This window comes from Corythoichthys intestinalis, chromosome 19 (assembly GCF_030265065.1).
Source record: "Corythoichthys intestinalis isolate RoL2023-P3 chromosome 19, ASM3026506v1, whole genome shotgun sequence".
Taxonomy (NCBI): Eukaryota; Metazoa; Chordata; class Actinopteri; order Syngnathiformes; family Syngnathidae; genus Corythoichthys; species Corythoichthys intestinalis.
In genome coordinates, this window is record NC_080413.1 from 10,546,826 (window position 1) to 10,564,598 (window position 17,773).

A 17,773-nucleotide genomic window follows, 5' to 3' on the forward strand; every position below is an offset into this window, starting at 1 on the left:
TGTGTGATTTCTCTGAAAGCTTTCATGATGGTAAAGCACTCAGCATAAAGTATAATCCAACAGTGAAGCCTATATATAATATGAGCTATTTTTCTGTATATGTTTGCTTTATTCTGCCATCATAAAACCTTAAATATTTCATTGGCATCAGAGCAATACATCTTTAATCTGGTTGTGTCTGTGTGGGAGGGTGCATGTATTAAAAAATGTTTTGGGGAAAAAAAAAAAAACCCTGAAACCTTGACGTAAACACTTGTGTTGAATAATTATGCCACAGCAGCCATTACCAATAAGTTGTCTAAAGTGTACTGTTAAAGCTGCAAGTCATTTGTGTTAGAATGACATGTTTGCACAGTCGTCATATTGATTTTTATAATGTTACACATTTTTCAAGTCATACAAGCTGTTATAAATGTTCACACGAGAATTCTTATTGTTTACAAGATTTTTTTAATACTTAATGTTTAGACTGCATGTGCAATTGTTAAATTGAAAGCTGGTAAATAAATTTAACCAGAAACGGTTAATTTGTATTCCATGCATTGATTCAAATTTTCAAATTATATAACAGTCCGCTTGGGCGAATTTATCGTCGTTTATCGTTATCGAGGTAAATCTGCTCAATTTATCGTGATGCGCACTTTAGGCCATATCGCCCAGCCCTAGTCTGAACATAATGAAAATCATTGAAGGGTCTATTCTATCTTTACAACATTTGGGAAGACAATCTAAATTACCTATATAACTGAAGTCATTATATAATGCAAATAATGTTGCTTTAAAGTTGGTGCGGACTATTAGAGCATCCAGAAAAGTTGGATGTGTTACGTGCCTACCGTCCCTATTGCAAACCAACGCCCTTGCTTTATTATAAGTACGCGGAAACCGGACTGGAGTTCATTTCAACCGAAGCATTCGCACTTGATCAAACTGAAAAATTGCAGCAGTCTGTCGAAACCGAAGCCTTCGTACTTAATCAAACGTACAGAGGGATCGCGACAGCGTTCGTATTAACCGAACTCAAAGCTGTCAAGTGTGAACATACTTTTCATCTGCTAATTTGACAAGGAAAAACACCGGGAACTGCTTTTCACAAGAGTCTTGGGGGTCTTTGCCGTCATTCTCGGAAAACAAGCTTCGATGTTTTTCTAATCCTCCCGCGGGAGTCTATTGCGCTTGTGTAACTTGTCTCCGCCGTACTATGACTGCACCTCATTGCAGCAGTGGCACTCTGACCTCAGCCGACTACACTATTGTTGTTGCGCTCCAGTTACACTTACCATAAAGAGCTCACTGCTTGCTTTGCAATCTTTGTAAGAAAACACGCTTCTGCTTGTGTGTTGTGTATATTTCTTTCTCTTGCCGTGTGTCGCTTATGTTGGGAGGACTAGAGGCAGAGCACATTTTCTCACGATAAATACACATTATTTATTTACAAATAAAGTGGTTATAATAGAAATAAATACAAAATAAAAATCTGAGCATTATACTTCATGTGGTATTGCACCCATTTGGAAATGTACATCAGAAATACATTTTCAAAACCAGTAAAAGGAATATATTCCTCTGATTAAAATATTTATTTCCCAACTTTACGTAGACATAAATATATTCATATATTGTTTTTTTGTTTTATTCTTCTTCCGAGATAGCTCTGTTCATATAAATAATGTCTTCATTGGGAAACCGGGTGTCCATAATAACCGTGATGTCTCTTTTTAGTCCGTTTTGACGTCTGTACTCGCCGCCAGGTTCTCACCGGCAGCCGCATCCCTCTACCACCATGTCTTGGTAGTTTTTAAGAATGACCTTTTCGTATTCGTCCAGGTAAAGCAGGGAGATGGGGCTCAGGTCGGTGGGCACGCAACACGCTTTGGGGATGTTTGAGTTCACAGAGTTGACCAGCGTTTGCACAATAGCGTGATTGGTGGAATTGAGGTGGTCCGCCAAGGGGAAGGGACATTCCCCTTGGCAGTAAAAGGCGTGGTAGCCGGGGGGCGCCACTATCCACTCGTTCCAGCCCACATCACTGAAGTCCACGTACAGGGCGTGCCTTTTGCAGCTGGACTTGTGCTGGTGCTTCCGCCTCTGTTTGCGTAGCGTGGCCTGGCGCTTTTCCCGAGTGTGCAGCACCGAGTCCCCGCGCCCGTCGTGGCCGTACGTCACTAGCAGAGGCCTGGCTTGAGGCCAAGAGTCCTGGTCCTGGTGCAGAGACCGGCTGACCCGCACGTGCCGGCCGCGTCTCTGGGCGTGCTCATCGTTCGCCTTTGAGTCCTTCGGGTGGTGCACCTCCACCAGGAAGCCGTGGTTGTGGCCGTTCCCGGATGTCCACTGAGACACGGCGGGGCTGACGTCAAAGCTCTCCCACCGGCTAAAAGAGTCCTGCACCAGGCGGGTGTCTAGCAAGCGAACCAGAGGCTCACCACTGCCAGTTTTGGGCGCACCGAATATCTCGTAAATGTTGATGCGATGGAAGCCGGAGGCTGCCGAGCTGAAGTTCGCAGAGCTGTTGCCGGGGACTCCTCTGACTTGGTCCCTGTAGATGCGAAGCTCCGCCGAGGTGATGCGCTCCTCCTCGGGGACGGAAGTGAGGTTGAAGTAGAATTGTTGGGTTGTTTTGCCTTTTAGGCTGGCCAGGGCCTCCATAGACTCTACAAAAAGCACAGACAGGACAGAGTGAGTTGTGCTAAAAGATTGAGGGACAGCGAGAACCAAAAGTGGTATTTGCTATGTGGCAAAATGGAGTTTGCCATATGGATTTTGCCATGTGGCAAAATGAGTTTGGCCATGTGGCATTTTTTTTGCCATGTGGCAAAATGGGTTTTGCCATGTGGCATTTTTTGGGGGATGTAGCAAAATGGAATGGAAATGGTATGTGGCTTTATTTATTTTGTTTTGGTATGTGGTATTTTTTTTGGTATGTGGCATTTTAGCAGGCCATGCACGTCCAAATTTTCCATTCATTTTAAATGGCAGATTTAAATGGCTGTGATTTATGACTACACTTACCATTACAGCCATTATCACATGGCAAAATAAATTTTTGCTACACATGGCAAAAAGAAAAAAAAAATGGCACATGGAAAGAAAAATGCCACAGGGCAAAATCAATTCTGCCACATACCAAATACCACTTTTCGTTCTGGGCCTTGCTGAAAAGATTACCATCCTCCACGTCCTTCACAATCAGGCATATAAATTGAACTCTATTAGTGCTGCAACAATGAATCGATTAACTGGAGTAATTCGATTAGAAAAAGCTTCAAATCAAATTTTGCTGCTTCGAGTATTCGTTAAATTAGTTTGGCGTTGTTATGGTTTGTTTTGAAAATGTTTGCATTTAGTTTTATTCATTTGGGTGGATACACTGCCCTCTAGAGGCAACAATGAAAATGAAATAACTCATTTAACATGGCCTGAATCCAGCTGCTCCCTGTTAAGGCCAACATAAGGTTGAGTTTTTGTTTGAGCTGTTTTTTTTTTGTTTTTTTTAAATCCTAATTAAGTTAATAGGTATATATAGCTGTTTTGTTGTGGGAATATATGTTTGAACAATTTGGTAAGAGCATTGTAAAAAAACATTTCATAGCATTTAAGACAGCGGCCTTTTTCTATGCAAGTTAGCCAATTGTTCATTTGTTGTACTTAGTTTGAGGCTAAGCTCAGGTATTTTATTTATATATTTATTTATTTATTTTTTAAAGTGCAGTTCTGTAAAGTTTGGAGAAACACTCGGGAATCTTATTTTGTATTCGCATTTAACGCTCTTTTGAAAGTGCAATCTTAGCAAGCCTTTCTTTACATCTCCTAAAAATTTATCCTGCAACACATTAAATGTTCCGAATCCAATTATTCGATTATTCGAAGTAACTAGTTGATAGATGAATCGACAACTAAAATAATCAACAGATGCAGCCCCGAACTGAATGAGCAAATGGACTGCAATCATATTCGTCAGTAATCAGCTATTTTTTTTGGTTCTCTGATTGGTTCATCAGTGCAAGTATAACAGCCGAGTTCAACTAGCGATACTGTAGCAATTACTTTAGTCCAAATAGTGAACATCTCTAGTGTGTATGATTTATATTCCACTTTCATATAGTCTGTTTTTCACGGCAACCAAAACGTTAAAATGTCACTCACTCTCCTTTGTCATACCCTAGTCTTTCCTGCCCTCCCTGTCTATGATTATCAATAGCACTGACTCAACTAATTAAGATACATGCTAATTGTGTACTGCTATAGATAAGGTGGTGTTAGCATCATAGTTCCGTTGTTGTACAAAATTTAGACAACAATAATCTAATAATAATAAATATAATCATGATGTAATAGAATATAGTGGCGGTGTCAGGAAGTGGTCCACACCAGAAGCCCAAGTACTACCTGCACATTCCAGAACTGGTTTTAACAAGTGTTTAAACACACCATGATTTTTGGATATGATAAACATTGTGATGAATGTGTTGTAGCAAGGATATTTTAAACTATCGCATCATGGTTTCTTTCATGGTGAAGTTGTCATGCCACAGTAACAACGTGCCCCATAAAAAACACTTGTTAAAGCAACACTTGTTAACTTTTCAGTTCTGGTCGATTTTAGCGACACCGGTGGACAAAAGCGGTTTTGTTTTGCCTTAAGGAAGACTGCGTTTCCCATGATTACCAGTGCACACCTGCACAGTGTTGTAAAATCATCAATCAATCAAAAATCAATCTCCCCGTCGCCTGCATATGATGGATTAGACAACATTTCTGTTTCCAGCAGCTGTGTGAAGGATGAATAGTAATAAGTTAATGAATCTAGTTGTGGCTGAACAATAGCATATGACGGTTGGCAACCGTGTGGCTAACCACTCCACCCCACTCGAACTCGTCTTGAGGGGGTGGGGGTGTCATGCCAGCGAGTGAAAGCCAGGCCAATGTTTATTCTGTATAGCCTCCCTTTTTTTTCCTCCTCAGACAAAACTTTTTGTCTCTTTTGTTGCTCTGCCATCTTTACAGAATTCGTGTGAATTCGTCTTAATAATGAATGGGGAAAGAGGGAAGTGACGTAGCTGTAAAGCAGTCAGCACATTTGTAGTTTTTCTTTGTGTGGCAGGGTTGCTGCCACTCTCCTCAAAGCTAATTAGTGCAGTTAAAAGCGATACGGACCCCTTCAAGATATAAAAGAGGTGTCATTCAACTAATTGTCAGTTGACATATCACAAATTAGGAGTAGGAACCTCTTGATACCTCATGATATGATATGATTTGCGGTATAAAGCTTACGATAACGATGATCTGACGATATGGCAATACAACGATTATCGATACATTGGTCCGGAAATCATTGTAGGATATTCTACAGACAACTAATGAACAGAAAAAACAAACTTCTGCTTTGAATTGGAATGAGTTTATCACTAGTAGAGTGGGAGGGATGAACAATCGTTCATTCGCTGCCACCCTCCCAGTTCAAATGGATTGGACGTCTATAGCCGTCAGTGGCGGCCAATGCCAGGCAATGAGGTAATTTTGGGCCATTTAACGTCATTTACCTGTTGATTTTCAGTTACTTCCTGTTGATTTTGGGGTATTTTATGGATCACTTCCTGTTTGTTTGAGTTACAGAACAGGAAGTGACCTGGGAATCACCCAGATGAATAGGCGGTGACTCAAACTCAACAGGAAATGACCTGTAAATGCCCTAAAATGAACTGCAAGTGACCTGTAAAAGCCCTGAAAATCGGACAGAACACTGTGACTGATCTGGTTTCGAATGAACGAACATTCCCTGTTTAAATGGATTGGGCGTCGTGCACCGTCAATGCAGCCTTAGAGTTAACTGAGACACTATTATGGTGGAAGATTTTGGTAGCAACTTGTTGGTTCCTTTTTATAATTTTATACTTTCGATTCTTGGCAGGAGCATATCGATAACCTTTTGGGATACAAAGTATCACGATTAATGATGTCCGGGATGCCGATCGATCGGGTCCGATCACGTCATTTTCAAAGTATCGGAATCGGCAAAAAAATATCGGACATGCCTTTTTTTTAATATATATATATATATCTTTTTTTCTTTATTAAATCGTTTTCTAATTGTATTTAACGTTACAGACAAAATGTCTTACACTGATCCAGAGTCGTTAGTTTTGGCTTAAAGTAGGGCTATCAAATTTATCGCGTTTACGGCGGTAATTAATTTTTTAAAAATTAATCACGTTAAAATATTTAACGCAATTAACGCATGCGCTGCACGACCCACTCACGCATTGTCGCGTTCAATCTATAATGGCGCCGTTTTGCCTATATGTAGAGCTAAAAGGCAGCGTTAAATGAGTAGAGTGAAGTTTGGCAGTCTTTGGATCCTTTTTTTAATTAACCAAAGCCTTGCAATCCCTCTCTCTACAATTAGAACTATAGTGGGAAGCAATGTGGGGAAGAAAGGTAGTATTGATTTATTTCTTAGTACCCTATGTTATTTCCCAACGCAGAGAAGATATATCAATTGGTGCCACTACGCACAGTCATGGTTGCACTTCCCATCTTGCATTTGGGCAGAACAGTTAAATGGCTACAGTATCATTTACTGAAAGCTCAACAAATACACGAGATGGCAAAATTTAGTCACAATATACAAAGTCACATTTATCCTTTAAGAATTACAAGTCTTTTTATCCATGGATCCCTCTCACAGAAAGAATGTTAATAATGTAAATGCCATCTTGAGGATTTATTGTCATAATAAACAAATACAGTACTTATGTACTGTATGTTGAATGTATATATTCGTCCGAGTTTTATTCATTTTTTGCTCAATGCATTGCCAAAATGTATATGATCGGGAAAAATTATCGGGAATGATTGGAATTGAATCGGGAGCAAAAAAAAAAAGCAATCGGATCGGGAAATATCGGGATCGGCAGATACTCAAACTAAAACGATCAGGATCGGATCGGAAGCAAAAAAACATGATCGGAACAACCCTAATCATGATATATCAGCATTTCGATATTTTGTCACACCCCTACAAATGTCATGAAAATATTTTATAAAGGTTGAAAAGTTAGGTAGTGTTACTTCAATGCAAAAAAATTACATGAATTAGTTTCTTTTGCATGACGTTAATTCTCGGACCGAAACTCATTGTCTGAATGACCCTGACACTTTTAAAAGCCCTTAAAAGGTTGTTCCTTGAAAGTGTATTAAGACCAGTCACGTTATAATGACTGTCCTGAGGCATGTTTAAGAATGCACAGTATATAGACTCATTGGTATTTCCCTCCTCACTGCGTAAGTGACACAAATTACAGTGCAGCGTGCAATTTTCTGTGCCGCAGTCCAGCTTTGAACTCTTACTTGCGAGCATGACGAGCGGCGATGCTCATACGTCGACGCAAACTTTGAACTGCGCAGGCCACCGTTCAAAGGAGCCATTTAGGAAATTCCACCATCTCATCCTTAAGCTCCCACCAGAGGCACAAAGACCTCAATTAGGCGTATCACTTCTTATTTGATGTGGGAAAGCCCCCCTTTTCCCCCACTCCACCTTGTCTTTACTTCTTCCTACTCAGTCTTATTTCCCCCACCGACTACCAAATCCTCCTGTTCCCCGAGTCCCAAATCCTCTTTGCTCCGTCTCACTCGCCGTCACGCTGTCTTTAGCTCCCTCCGCAACCTCCTCCTCTCCCTCGACAAACAAGTCCGGGCTTGTTGAAAACGTGTGAACCATAGATTGCGTTTATCAACATTCCTAATTTCTTTTCTCGCTCTGTACCTAAACAAAACAGTTAACGTGTCGCTTTGGGTTGTATTTAGCAGTCTATTTTTACTTTAGGCCTTTGGTTACAGACACAGTATCTGAGTAAAGTAATTATTGTGAGCAGATGTGTCAATCACTTTTTTAAATTCTTCTCCAGAGATCAGAAAAACTGTTGTATGGGCTCAATATTTTGGGTGGGAAAGTATAATAACAGTAAACTACATTCCTTGTGGTCCATGTCAATGCCGCAGATCGAAATATTAGAAAAACAAGATTTATAAGAGCTTTTGTCAGTCACAGGGCCGGCCCAGCCCATACGCAGACTATGCAGCTGCTTAGGGCCCCTGAGCACTAGGGGCCCTCAATCTGGGAATTGTTTTATATTCTATTTTGTTTAATACAGTTTGCTTTATTTGACCTTTGTGAGTTTTGATACTCGATTACAAGCTTAAAAAAATAAAAGTTCTTCCTTAACTTCTTTCTTTCCTCTTTTAGAAAAAGGTTTGGCGCTTTCTACTGTAAGTACTGACAATCATTTGGGGTGAGAAGTTTGAAGTATGCAGTGCAACAAAATCTGATTAATATACAATATATGGACGTATGGGTTGGATTGCATTTAAGGGTTTCACAGTACACTGTGAGGAAATGGTGGGCCAAAAATATGGGTCCCTTTGCATTATTTTGCTTAGGGCCCCCAAATGGCCTGGGCCGGCCCTGCTGACGTCATCACCACTTTTTGCCCTAACTTGCATCTTATGCAAAAGTTTCTGATATTTAACTGGTTAAGCCTGTACTGGAGTTGATCTATAATATATAATATCGGACGTTAAAAGCATTCTAAATTGATATCTGATAATAATCAACATTAGTTTTTCATTATCGGTTTTGGCCAAATATGCATGTTACCTTTAAAGTAAATGAAGAAGCCTTATTCCTTTGTACAACAGCTGGTCACATCTTAGCACAGCAATTATGCTTATTGACAATTAGATGTCTCATAACTAAGATGTTTGGGATTTGTTATGTGTAGGGATGTCCCGATCCGATCGCGCCATTTTTTTAGAAGATCGGGTGAAATGGATAGTTATGTGTAAAATTATTAACACTATTAACTAGGGTTGATCCGATCATGTTTTTTTTTTGCTCCTGATCAAATCCCGATCGTTTTAGTTTGAGTATCTGCCGATCCCGATATTTCCCGATCCGATTGCTTTTTTTTTGCTCCCGATTCAATTCCAATCACTCCCGATAATTTTTTCCCTATCATATACATTTTGGCAATGCATTAAGAAAAAAAAGAATAAAACTCGGACGAATATATACATTCAACATACAGTACATAAGTACTGTATTTGTTTATTATGACAATAAATCCTCAAGATGGCATTTACATTTTTAACATTCTTTCTGTGAGAGGGATCCACAGATAGAAAGAATTGTAACTTTGTATATTGTGACTAAATATTGCCATCTAGTGTATTTGTTGGGCTTTCAGCAAATGATACTGTAGCCATTTAACTGTTCTGGCCAAATGCATGATGGGAAGTGCAGCCACGTGTGCGTAGGGGCACCAATTGATATATCTTCTCTGCGTTGGGAAATAACATAGGGTGTTAAGAAAAAGAGCAACTACTACCTTACTTCCCCACATTGCTTCCCACGACATTTCTAATTGTGGCGAGAGGGATTTTAAGGCTTTAGCCAATTATAAAAAGGCTCCAAAGACTGCCTAAATTCACTCTACTCATTTTACGTTATCTTTTAGCTCTATATGTAAGTAAAACGGCGCCATTATAGATTGAACACGACAATGCGTGAGTGGGTCGTGCAGCGCATGTGTTAATTGCATTAAATAATTTTACGTGATTAATTAAAAATTTTTTTTAAAATTACCGCCGTTAACACGATAAATTTGATAGCCCTACTTTAAGCCAAAACTAAAGACTCTGGATGAGTGTAACACATTTTGTATGTAACGTTAAATACAAATAGAAAACGATTTAATTAAAAAATATAAATATATTAAAAACTTTAGTTTTTAATTAAAGAAATATACAGTTATTCCCCAGGTTACGAATGAGTTCTCTTCCTACGCTTGCGACGTAACCCGAATTTCCGTGTAAGTCAGAATTCACCTTTTGAAAATTCAAAATAACTATCCAGAAAGTCCAAAAGTAATGTATTTTGTTTAATGGTGGAGGATACACTGCCCTCTGGTGGCAGCGTTGGGTATGGCTGGACTGTCGTTCTATCATGCTTCCATACCAGAGCATTCAGACGCCTCACAAGGATAAAGGAGAGCTGCCCTCTGGTTTGGCCTACATAAAGCTGTAAGTTGTTTCCGCTAATTTATGTTTGTGTTTGCGTATGTAATTAAGTTTAGAGCTACAGTTTGTGCAGTTACGTGTGAGTGATTTGCTATGAGAATTGTAAATACGTTAGCATTCATAGCATATAATAATATTAAACTACTAAATTTACATATTGATCAGACTAGATGGATGTTTGAACACAGATCGTTTTGTGTCGAGTCTTTTGTTAAAATGCATGTCGTTTTGAACAGACGTGTACATATATATGTTACAGCTTTACAAATTGTTAAAAGTGAAGGAAGTAAAAAGCTTCAAAAAGTACAATTGCTTTGTTTGCTGTCTGTCAAGCTGAACAACTTCACATTCAGTGAGGACAGAACAAGTGATGTTAAAAAAGTCGAGTAAAAAATAACATACTGCGATGTACAATTAGGTACTGTTTGTGCGACTAAAGTTGAAATCGCGTAAGTCGAGTACGTTGTAAACCAGGGACTACCAGTAATTACGTATGTTTTTCGGCCTCATGCTTGTACAGCGCCACAGCCTCTCACCCTACCTCCTGCTAAGCAGTGCGAGAAAACTGTCCAGTGCAGCTAGCGTTTGGTACTTAAAATTAACGATGATTGACAGGTTTGTAGCTTTGATCTTGCCAGAGAAGTTTGGTAGCTCTACAATCATAGGCACAAATATGTCAATAATTGTTAAACTTGCAGCCCAGTCATAAGTGTGCTGTGGCAACTCATTGCGTAAGTGAGAGGCTGTTCTGAGCAGCCGTGAATGGATTTGAGTGGACTCACTCAATGAAGCATTTGATTAAGACAAGCATTTTTCTACATTATTCTAGTTTAAAACTAATTCCCATTATGAGGGCGGTACGGTGGGACAGTAACATGTGTAGAACTTAATTTTTTTATTTGAACAAAACTTTTTTTTCGGTCACGGATCGGGACTATATCGGCAGATTCTCAAAATCAGGTGACTCGGGCGCAAAAAATATGCGAGCAGGACATCCCTAGTTATGTGAGCATGATCATTATTAAAGCATCCAGTGGGGCATCAGAATACAATTAGCCATGATATGTTAAGTTCACAACCGCATATATCGGTATCAGTTAATATCGGCATTAGATTTTCGGAGTTTGACAATATCGGGTTATCGGTTAAAAAGTCATTATTGGACAACTCTAATTTGTACTCCTCTTTCCGTGCCCTTGGTTACCCAGCCTCTCCTGAGGTGCTTGCTCCCACTCTAACAATGTTAATTAATTTCATCCATCTATTAGCACCCTTTGGCTGTCACTGTCATACCCCCAGTATAGCTTTCAGAGGTTCCTTGTCCTCAACCTGGTTATCATCACTTTTGCCCCTTTCAATAGCAGAACAGTTCCCTGAAGAGTTTTCTGGTCTTCACCTAATCTGGCCTACACTCTAACTCAAACCGGCATCACCTTTGCCCCTTTGTTAAAGGGTGCTTGTCAGTTCCGACCTTCTGCTATTCATCCTTGTCTTCAGTTAGTCTGTCCTACACTCTATCCCAGCTTATTTGCAGTGTGTCCGAGTCATCACTGGGTGTCATCACACCAAAGCAAACTCAGACGCCCCCTCTGACTCACCCCCAATGGAAATTTCTCCACTATACACACATTCAAATGATGTGTATGAGGTTTCTGTGTGTAGCCACCTATGTTACTTTTATGTGCCACTAGGCACTACTTTTAGGAATTAACCGCGAGTTGCAATTACTTTAATATAGCACCGTGGCGAGTAGGGTTATTTGTAGTTTTCAACGCTGAAATCATACGTAAAATCTACTGAAACCAACAACCGTATTTTTCGGAGTATAAGTCGCCTTTCTGGCGGAAATTTATTGAATAAAATCCAACACCAAGAACAGACATGTCATCTTGAAAGGCAATTTAAAATAAAAATAAAATAGAGAACAACAGGCTGAATAAGCGCACGGTATGTTAACCTTACATGACGCATAAACAATGAATATGATTTTTTTCGGTGGCATCTTATTCAGCCCTTCTTAGATGTTTTTATTTTTATAAGTTACAGCCAATGTTGAAACGCAGGCCCTGAGTGTGAAAATAATAGTGCTGCAACAATTAATCGATTAACTTGAGTAATTCGATTAGAAAAAAGCTTCAAATAAAATTTCCCTGCTTCGAGGATTCGTTCAATTTGAATGGCGTTGCAATGGTTTATTTTCAAAGTGTTCGCATTTAATTTTATTGATTGGGGTGTTTACACTGCCTTCTAGTGGCAACAGTGAAAATGACATAAGGCATTTCACATGGCTGAATCCAGCTGCTCCCTGTTAAGACCAACATCAGGTAGGTTTTTGTTTGAGCGAATGTTTTTATGCCTTCTTAATATTTAGTTTATGGGTATATTTAGCAGTTTTTTGTGGGAATATGTTTGAACGACTTGTTAAGAGCATTGTAAAAAAAAAAAAAAAAAATGTTAGCATTTCATAGCATTTATGCTAGCGGACTTTTGCTACGCAAGTTAGGAAATTGTTCTTATGTTGTACTTTGATTTTTTTTTTTTTTTTTTTTTAATACCGTTTGAGGCTGAGTTCAGCTATTTTTATTAATTTTTAGTAATTTTGAAATGAAAGTGCAATTCTGCCTAGTTTGAAACAACACTCAATTTTATTTTGCATTCGCATTTAATGCTCTTTTCACTTGGATTATGTCCAAATAATAGTGAGGTATTTTTTGTGAGGTCATTTTTGTAACATGTTTTATTTTCTTTTGGAATTATAATATTGATTCATAATGATCAACGCTAGGAACTAACGCCCTTATGCTCATTACATTACATAATGAAAGTATTTTTTGCTGTAATTTCTAACGTAACGCTGTATTTGAGACGTCACGTGATCAGAAATTGTGCCGATCGTGCCATTTTTCATAGGATCGGAATCAGGTGAAACGATTAATCGATTAACTCGAGTAATTCGATTCGAAAAAAGCTTGGAATTTTGCTACTTCGAGTATTTGTTTAATGAGAGTGGTGTTGTAATGGTTTGTTTTCAAAGTGTTTTATTCATTTGGCTTGGTATTCTGCCCTCCAGTGGTAACAGTGAATATGACATAACTCATTTAACATGGCCTAAATCCAGCTGCTCCCTGTTAAGACCAACATAAGATAAGTTTTTGTTTTTGTTTGTAATTTAGTTTATAGGTATATTTAGCTGTTTTTTTTTTGTGTGGAAATATGTGTTTAAACAATTTGTTAAGAGCATTTAAAAAAAAAAAAAACGTTTGCATTTTATAGCATTTAAAATAGCGGACTTTTGGTATGCAAGTTACCCAATTGTTCTTTTGTTGTACTTAGATCCTGATGTATTTAATTTTATACTGTTTGAGGAAAAGCTCAGGTATTTTAATTTATTTTTAAATGAAAGTTTAAAATTGAAAAGTCTGCATAGTTTGAAGAAACACTCGGGAATTTTATTTTGTATTCGCATTTAATGCTCTTTTGAAAGTGCATTCTTAGCAAGCCTTAGTTTTACATCTCATAGAATTTATTCTGCATCGCATCAAATGTTCTTAATCTGATTACTCCATTTTTTGGACTAACAATTGATTAAATAATCAATAGCTGCAGCTCTATGAAATAACAAGTGAAATGATATAATAACGTTTTAATAAATTCACACATAAGTCGCACCCCCGGCCAAACTAAGAAAAAAAACTGCGACTTATAGTCTGAAAAATACGCTACTTAGATGGTTGAAGAGGTATTAACAACGCTGTAGTATTTCTGAGCAACGACGCAAAGCAGAGGGGCGTTATTTGGACAGGATAACAATTTGCAATTGTGTCTGACAGGATGACGTGTCTACCCTAATGCCATGTTGTGTGTTGCTGAAGTAACCGGGGCCGAGCGATCACCTGCACAAAAGCAAACGCCGCCCTTTATCCCGCTCCCGCGGTGCGTGTCTGGAAAAACTGTTTTCTGAGGCGCACTGCAAACACCATTAATTATTAAGTAACAAATTCACAACAGGGATTCCACGGCCACTTGGATATGTTTTGAAGCCCGCACAACAGCTGTGGCTAGAAGAGGTGGTAAAAGTACTCGCACTGAGTACAACTACATAGGATATTGAAAATGAGGGGGAGAATTCAACCAATTCAATTTTCTTCAACTGTCGATTCTTTATCATGCCAATTTTAATAATGCTTCAAGGTATCTGTTGAATTATTATTATCTGGATCTTTGAAAAAGACCCGATAGTGTTGTTCTGCAACTTTAGCCTACTTTTTTCTTTTTATTACTATTTTTCATCTTATTCTCCACGTTTTTCAGCGCGCCGCTCAGTCTGAACCATTTGATCGATTGGCACCGTTCGATTATCGAAACGTCCGGAATTTTCGCGCAACGCAGGCTTTTTTTCAAAGCGTCCCGAAAAATTTTCCGTTCGCCCTTAAACGGCAGTTTTCCGAAAAAATTTTTTGGGACCAAATCACACAATTTGGGCATAAAAAATTCCGGGACAGTGAGGGGCATTAAAGTTTTATACAGAATTTGGAAAAAAAAATTACGGTTCCCCGGAAATTTGCCAAAAACTTTCCCATTCATTTCTAATGGAAAAATGACCCATTCACTTCCAATGGGATTTCCAATGGAATTTGCATTGCATTGATGCCACTGACGGCCATGCATGTCGAATCTATTGATGCTAATGTACTTGGATTCCATTGACGCTTATGTAACTCGATGCCATTGTTGGCCATGGACGTCCAAAATTTTCCCCATTCATTTTCAATGGGAAAAAAACAAAATTCCCCAAATCAACAGGAAATGACCAGATATTAATAGGACGTGTCCCCCAAACTTCCTTGATTCCATTGAGGCTTATAGAGGGTGCTGCCATTGACGCCCATGGATGTCCAAATTTCCCATTCATTTCTAATGGCATTTACTTTGTTTCATGCCATTGATGGGCATGTTCGTCCAGTCTGTTGATGACAATGTTCTTGGATTCCATTGACGCCTATGTAACTTGATGCCATTGACGGCCATGGACATCCAAAATTTTTCCCATTCATTTTCAATGGGGAAAAAAAAACAAAATTCCCCAAATCAACAGGAAATGACCAAATATCAATAGAACATGTCCCCCAAATTTCCCTGATTCCATTGAGGCTAATGGAGGGTGCTGCCAATGTAGGCCATGGACGTCCAAATTTCCCATTCATTTCTAATGGCATTTTCTTTGTTTAATGCCATTGACGGGCATGTTCGTCCATTCTGTTGATGTCAATGTATTTGAATTCCATTGGCGCCTATGTAAGTCGATGCCATTGACGGCCATGGACGTACAAATTTCTGCATCCTTTCTAATGGCATTTACTTTGTTTGATAATAATAATAAGAATACAGTGTATTTCTAGAGTGCTTTTCAAGCCACACAAAGACGCTTAATGCCATTGACTGGCATGTTTGTCCATTCTATAGATAGCCCTGGGTGGGGCTAAGCTCTGTATAGCCACACAGCAAAGACCCAGAGTAATTTCTCCAGAAATTGCAGTTTCTAGTTGTAAATGCTCCCTGATTTATGTTCCTCTATGTTGCTGCTATAATTTTACCCCTGTCAATCCGACACTAAGAGCTCCATCAATCTATTGTCATCTGAGGTTTAGTGCAGATACCTGAGCAATCTACTTAAAATACACCTTGTATCCCAGCCTTTCTGGAAGACTCTGCCAAATTTAATTAAACGGCGCAAATAAATTAAGCAGCGTGTCGCCCGTTGGATGACAAAAACTTGTCGTAAAACAAGTGAGTGCTCTGAAGTCGGCGTGCTGACATTCTGAGTCATGTTTAAGTACATGTTTGGACTGTCTGGGGGAGCAGAGGAGCTGGAGGCTGACAGGTAAAGGTATGTCGCTAATACGCACCTTCGTGGTGAAAGCTTCTAATCGTGTTGGCCTCGCTGGCTGCCCTCTCGGCGTGTCTCCCCATGCTTTTGGGCCGCCGGGTGCTGTGGTCGCCATTGGCGGAGTGCATGCGGTACAGGTCCACCATGTATTGCGGTACCACCGCGTTCTTGCCGGGCGACGGCCTGCGTTTCAGGCCGAACATACTCAAGAGTCGTAACTCGAATTCGTGGAGTACGCCAGACGACTCCTGCGGGCTGTGTCGGCCCGACTCGCTGTACCGCCTTCGGCCCACCTCGGGGATGAGTCCCGTCGCGCCTTCCATCAACACCTGAGCCAGAAGCAGTACCATGAGAGAGCCGACCACGGCGACCATGATCAGTCAGTCCCTGCGGAGTAGGAGAAAGTGCGACTCTTGTCAATTTGCACAACAACATTGAAGAAAGGGGAATACACCTCTTCTCTTTGATAGATAGGAGGGAGTGCGGTTGGGAATTAACCCACGGCATGAAGATTGATCTCTAGGATGAAAATGAAGGAAGTCTATGAAGGGCAGGAAGGGCAAATCAAAGAAGTCTCCAATTAGAAATACGCTGAAGGAATGCAGGCGAGATCAGAAGAGGCATGAAAGAGTCTCCTCGAGGAAGGGGGGGTTATGAAAAGGAAAAAAGAAGGGAAGGAAAAAAAAAAAATTTAGGCAAAGGAGAGGCTCAGCCTGCCTGCCAGCCGGCCGGGTGCTACAAGCGTCAATTTGCGGAGGCTTTGACTGTATAATCATAAGGGATAGGGTTACTTCAAGAGGCTTGCAGGTGTTAGATCTGACGTGCACTACCGGGTCCAGATGTACAACACATCCCCCCCAAAAAACATTGCCTCCAAAGGAAAAGTGCACTTTACCCACTTCCATGAGATCATAAAGTTTTGGTGTCTTATTAAGTCATTGGCTGCCAGCCTCTCCCAGTTCAAATAGATTGGACGTCTATCGCCGTCTATGTTAATCAATAACTGAAAGAGTGCGTGCAAAGTCACTTGATTGTCGTGTTTTTTTTTTTTTTTTTTTTTTTAATTTTATCTTACCTGACGAGGAAGCGCTGTGTCCGGTCGTCGTTCCACGGTTGGGCTCCGATAAAGTCCACATGAAGTCGCGTTAAATCCACGCTGCTTCTCCGCGGAGTACCACAGACAGACAGACTGATAACCTCACCTGTCCGCTCGGACACATAATGTCACACGCTTCGGCTCGGTTGTCCTTGGTAAATGTCTTTTTACGCACTCAAACCTCCCAAAAAATAAAGGCAACCAAACGCGTTCTCGTCACGAGGAAGCGTGCGTGCGCAAGAGGGAGCGATCAAAGTATAAAGCGTCTCGGTGGAACATCTTCCCAACAGCGAAGAAAAATGTTTAAAAGTCAAAAGTCGAATTTGGTGCGCTCTCGAGTTGAGTAACGTGTGTTGCTGCCGGAGTGCTGGGATTGATTGGTGCCTTCCCTCGGCCCGCGACGCTTTTTGTCGTCCGGTGATGTCACCGAGGGGCTGTCAATCACACGGCCGCCCATGAAAGCGCCTCCCGCGGACTTCTACCCCTCGGGCGGGCGGGAGGGGTGGTAGTAGTGGTGACGGTGGGTGGGGGACTCACACCCCGGCCAACTTTTTCTCCTCTTTCTCTCGCGTCAAATAAACACACGAAAGAGAGTGACCACCCATTTTTTTTTCCTAAATAAGATTTTTAAGCCCGTGCAGGATCCGTCTTGTTTCCCACCCAGGGGGGGCTTTTTTTTTTAAACTGGAAAAAGCTACAAGAGTTGCGCGGGG

The 17,773-nt window shown here is 40.2% G+C and overlaps 2 protein-coding genes across 3 annotated transcripts in view; one reads left to right on the forward strand and one right to left on the reverse strand.

The window, feature by feature from the left end:
* The window catches only part of plcb1l (phospholipase C beta 1-like), a 480,463-nt gene that overhangs the window by 87,603 nt on the left and 375,087 nt on the right, over nt 1-17,773 (forward strand). The window lies entirely within an intron of this gene.
* bmp2b (bone morphogenetic protein 2b) lies at nt 1,458-17,497 on the reverse strand. The gene is made up of 3 exons (XM_057823353.1): nt 17,040-17,497; nt 15,984-16,351; nt 1,458-2,651 (listed from the first exon to the last, which is right to left on the reverse strand). Exons 2-3 carry the CDS (start codon nt 16,336-16,338, stop codon nt 1,756-1,758), a joined length of 1,251 nt encoding a protein of 416 aa, XP_057679336.1. The 5' UTR covers nt 16,339-16,351; nt 17,040-17,497; the 3' UTR covers nt 1,458-1,755.

Coding starts and splice junctions, on each gene's coding strand:
- bmp2b (XM_057823353.1), bottom strand. CDS start 16,338: ATGGTCGCCGTGGTCGGCTCTCTCATGGTACTGCTTCTGGCTCAGGTG. Junction 2,652..15,983: donor TAGAAGCTTTCACCACGAAG/GTGCGTATTAGC, acceptor TGCTTTTTGTAG/AGTCTATGGAGGCCCTGGCC.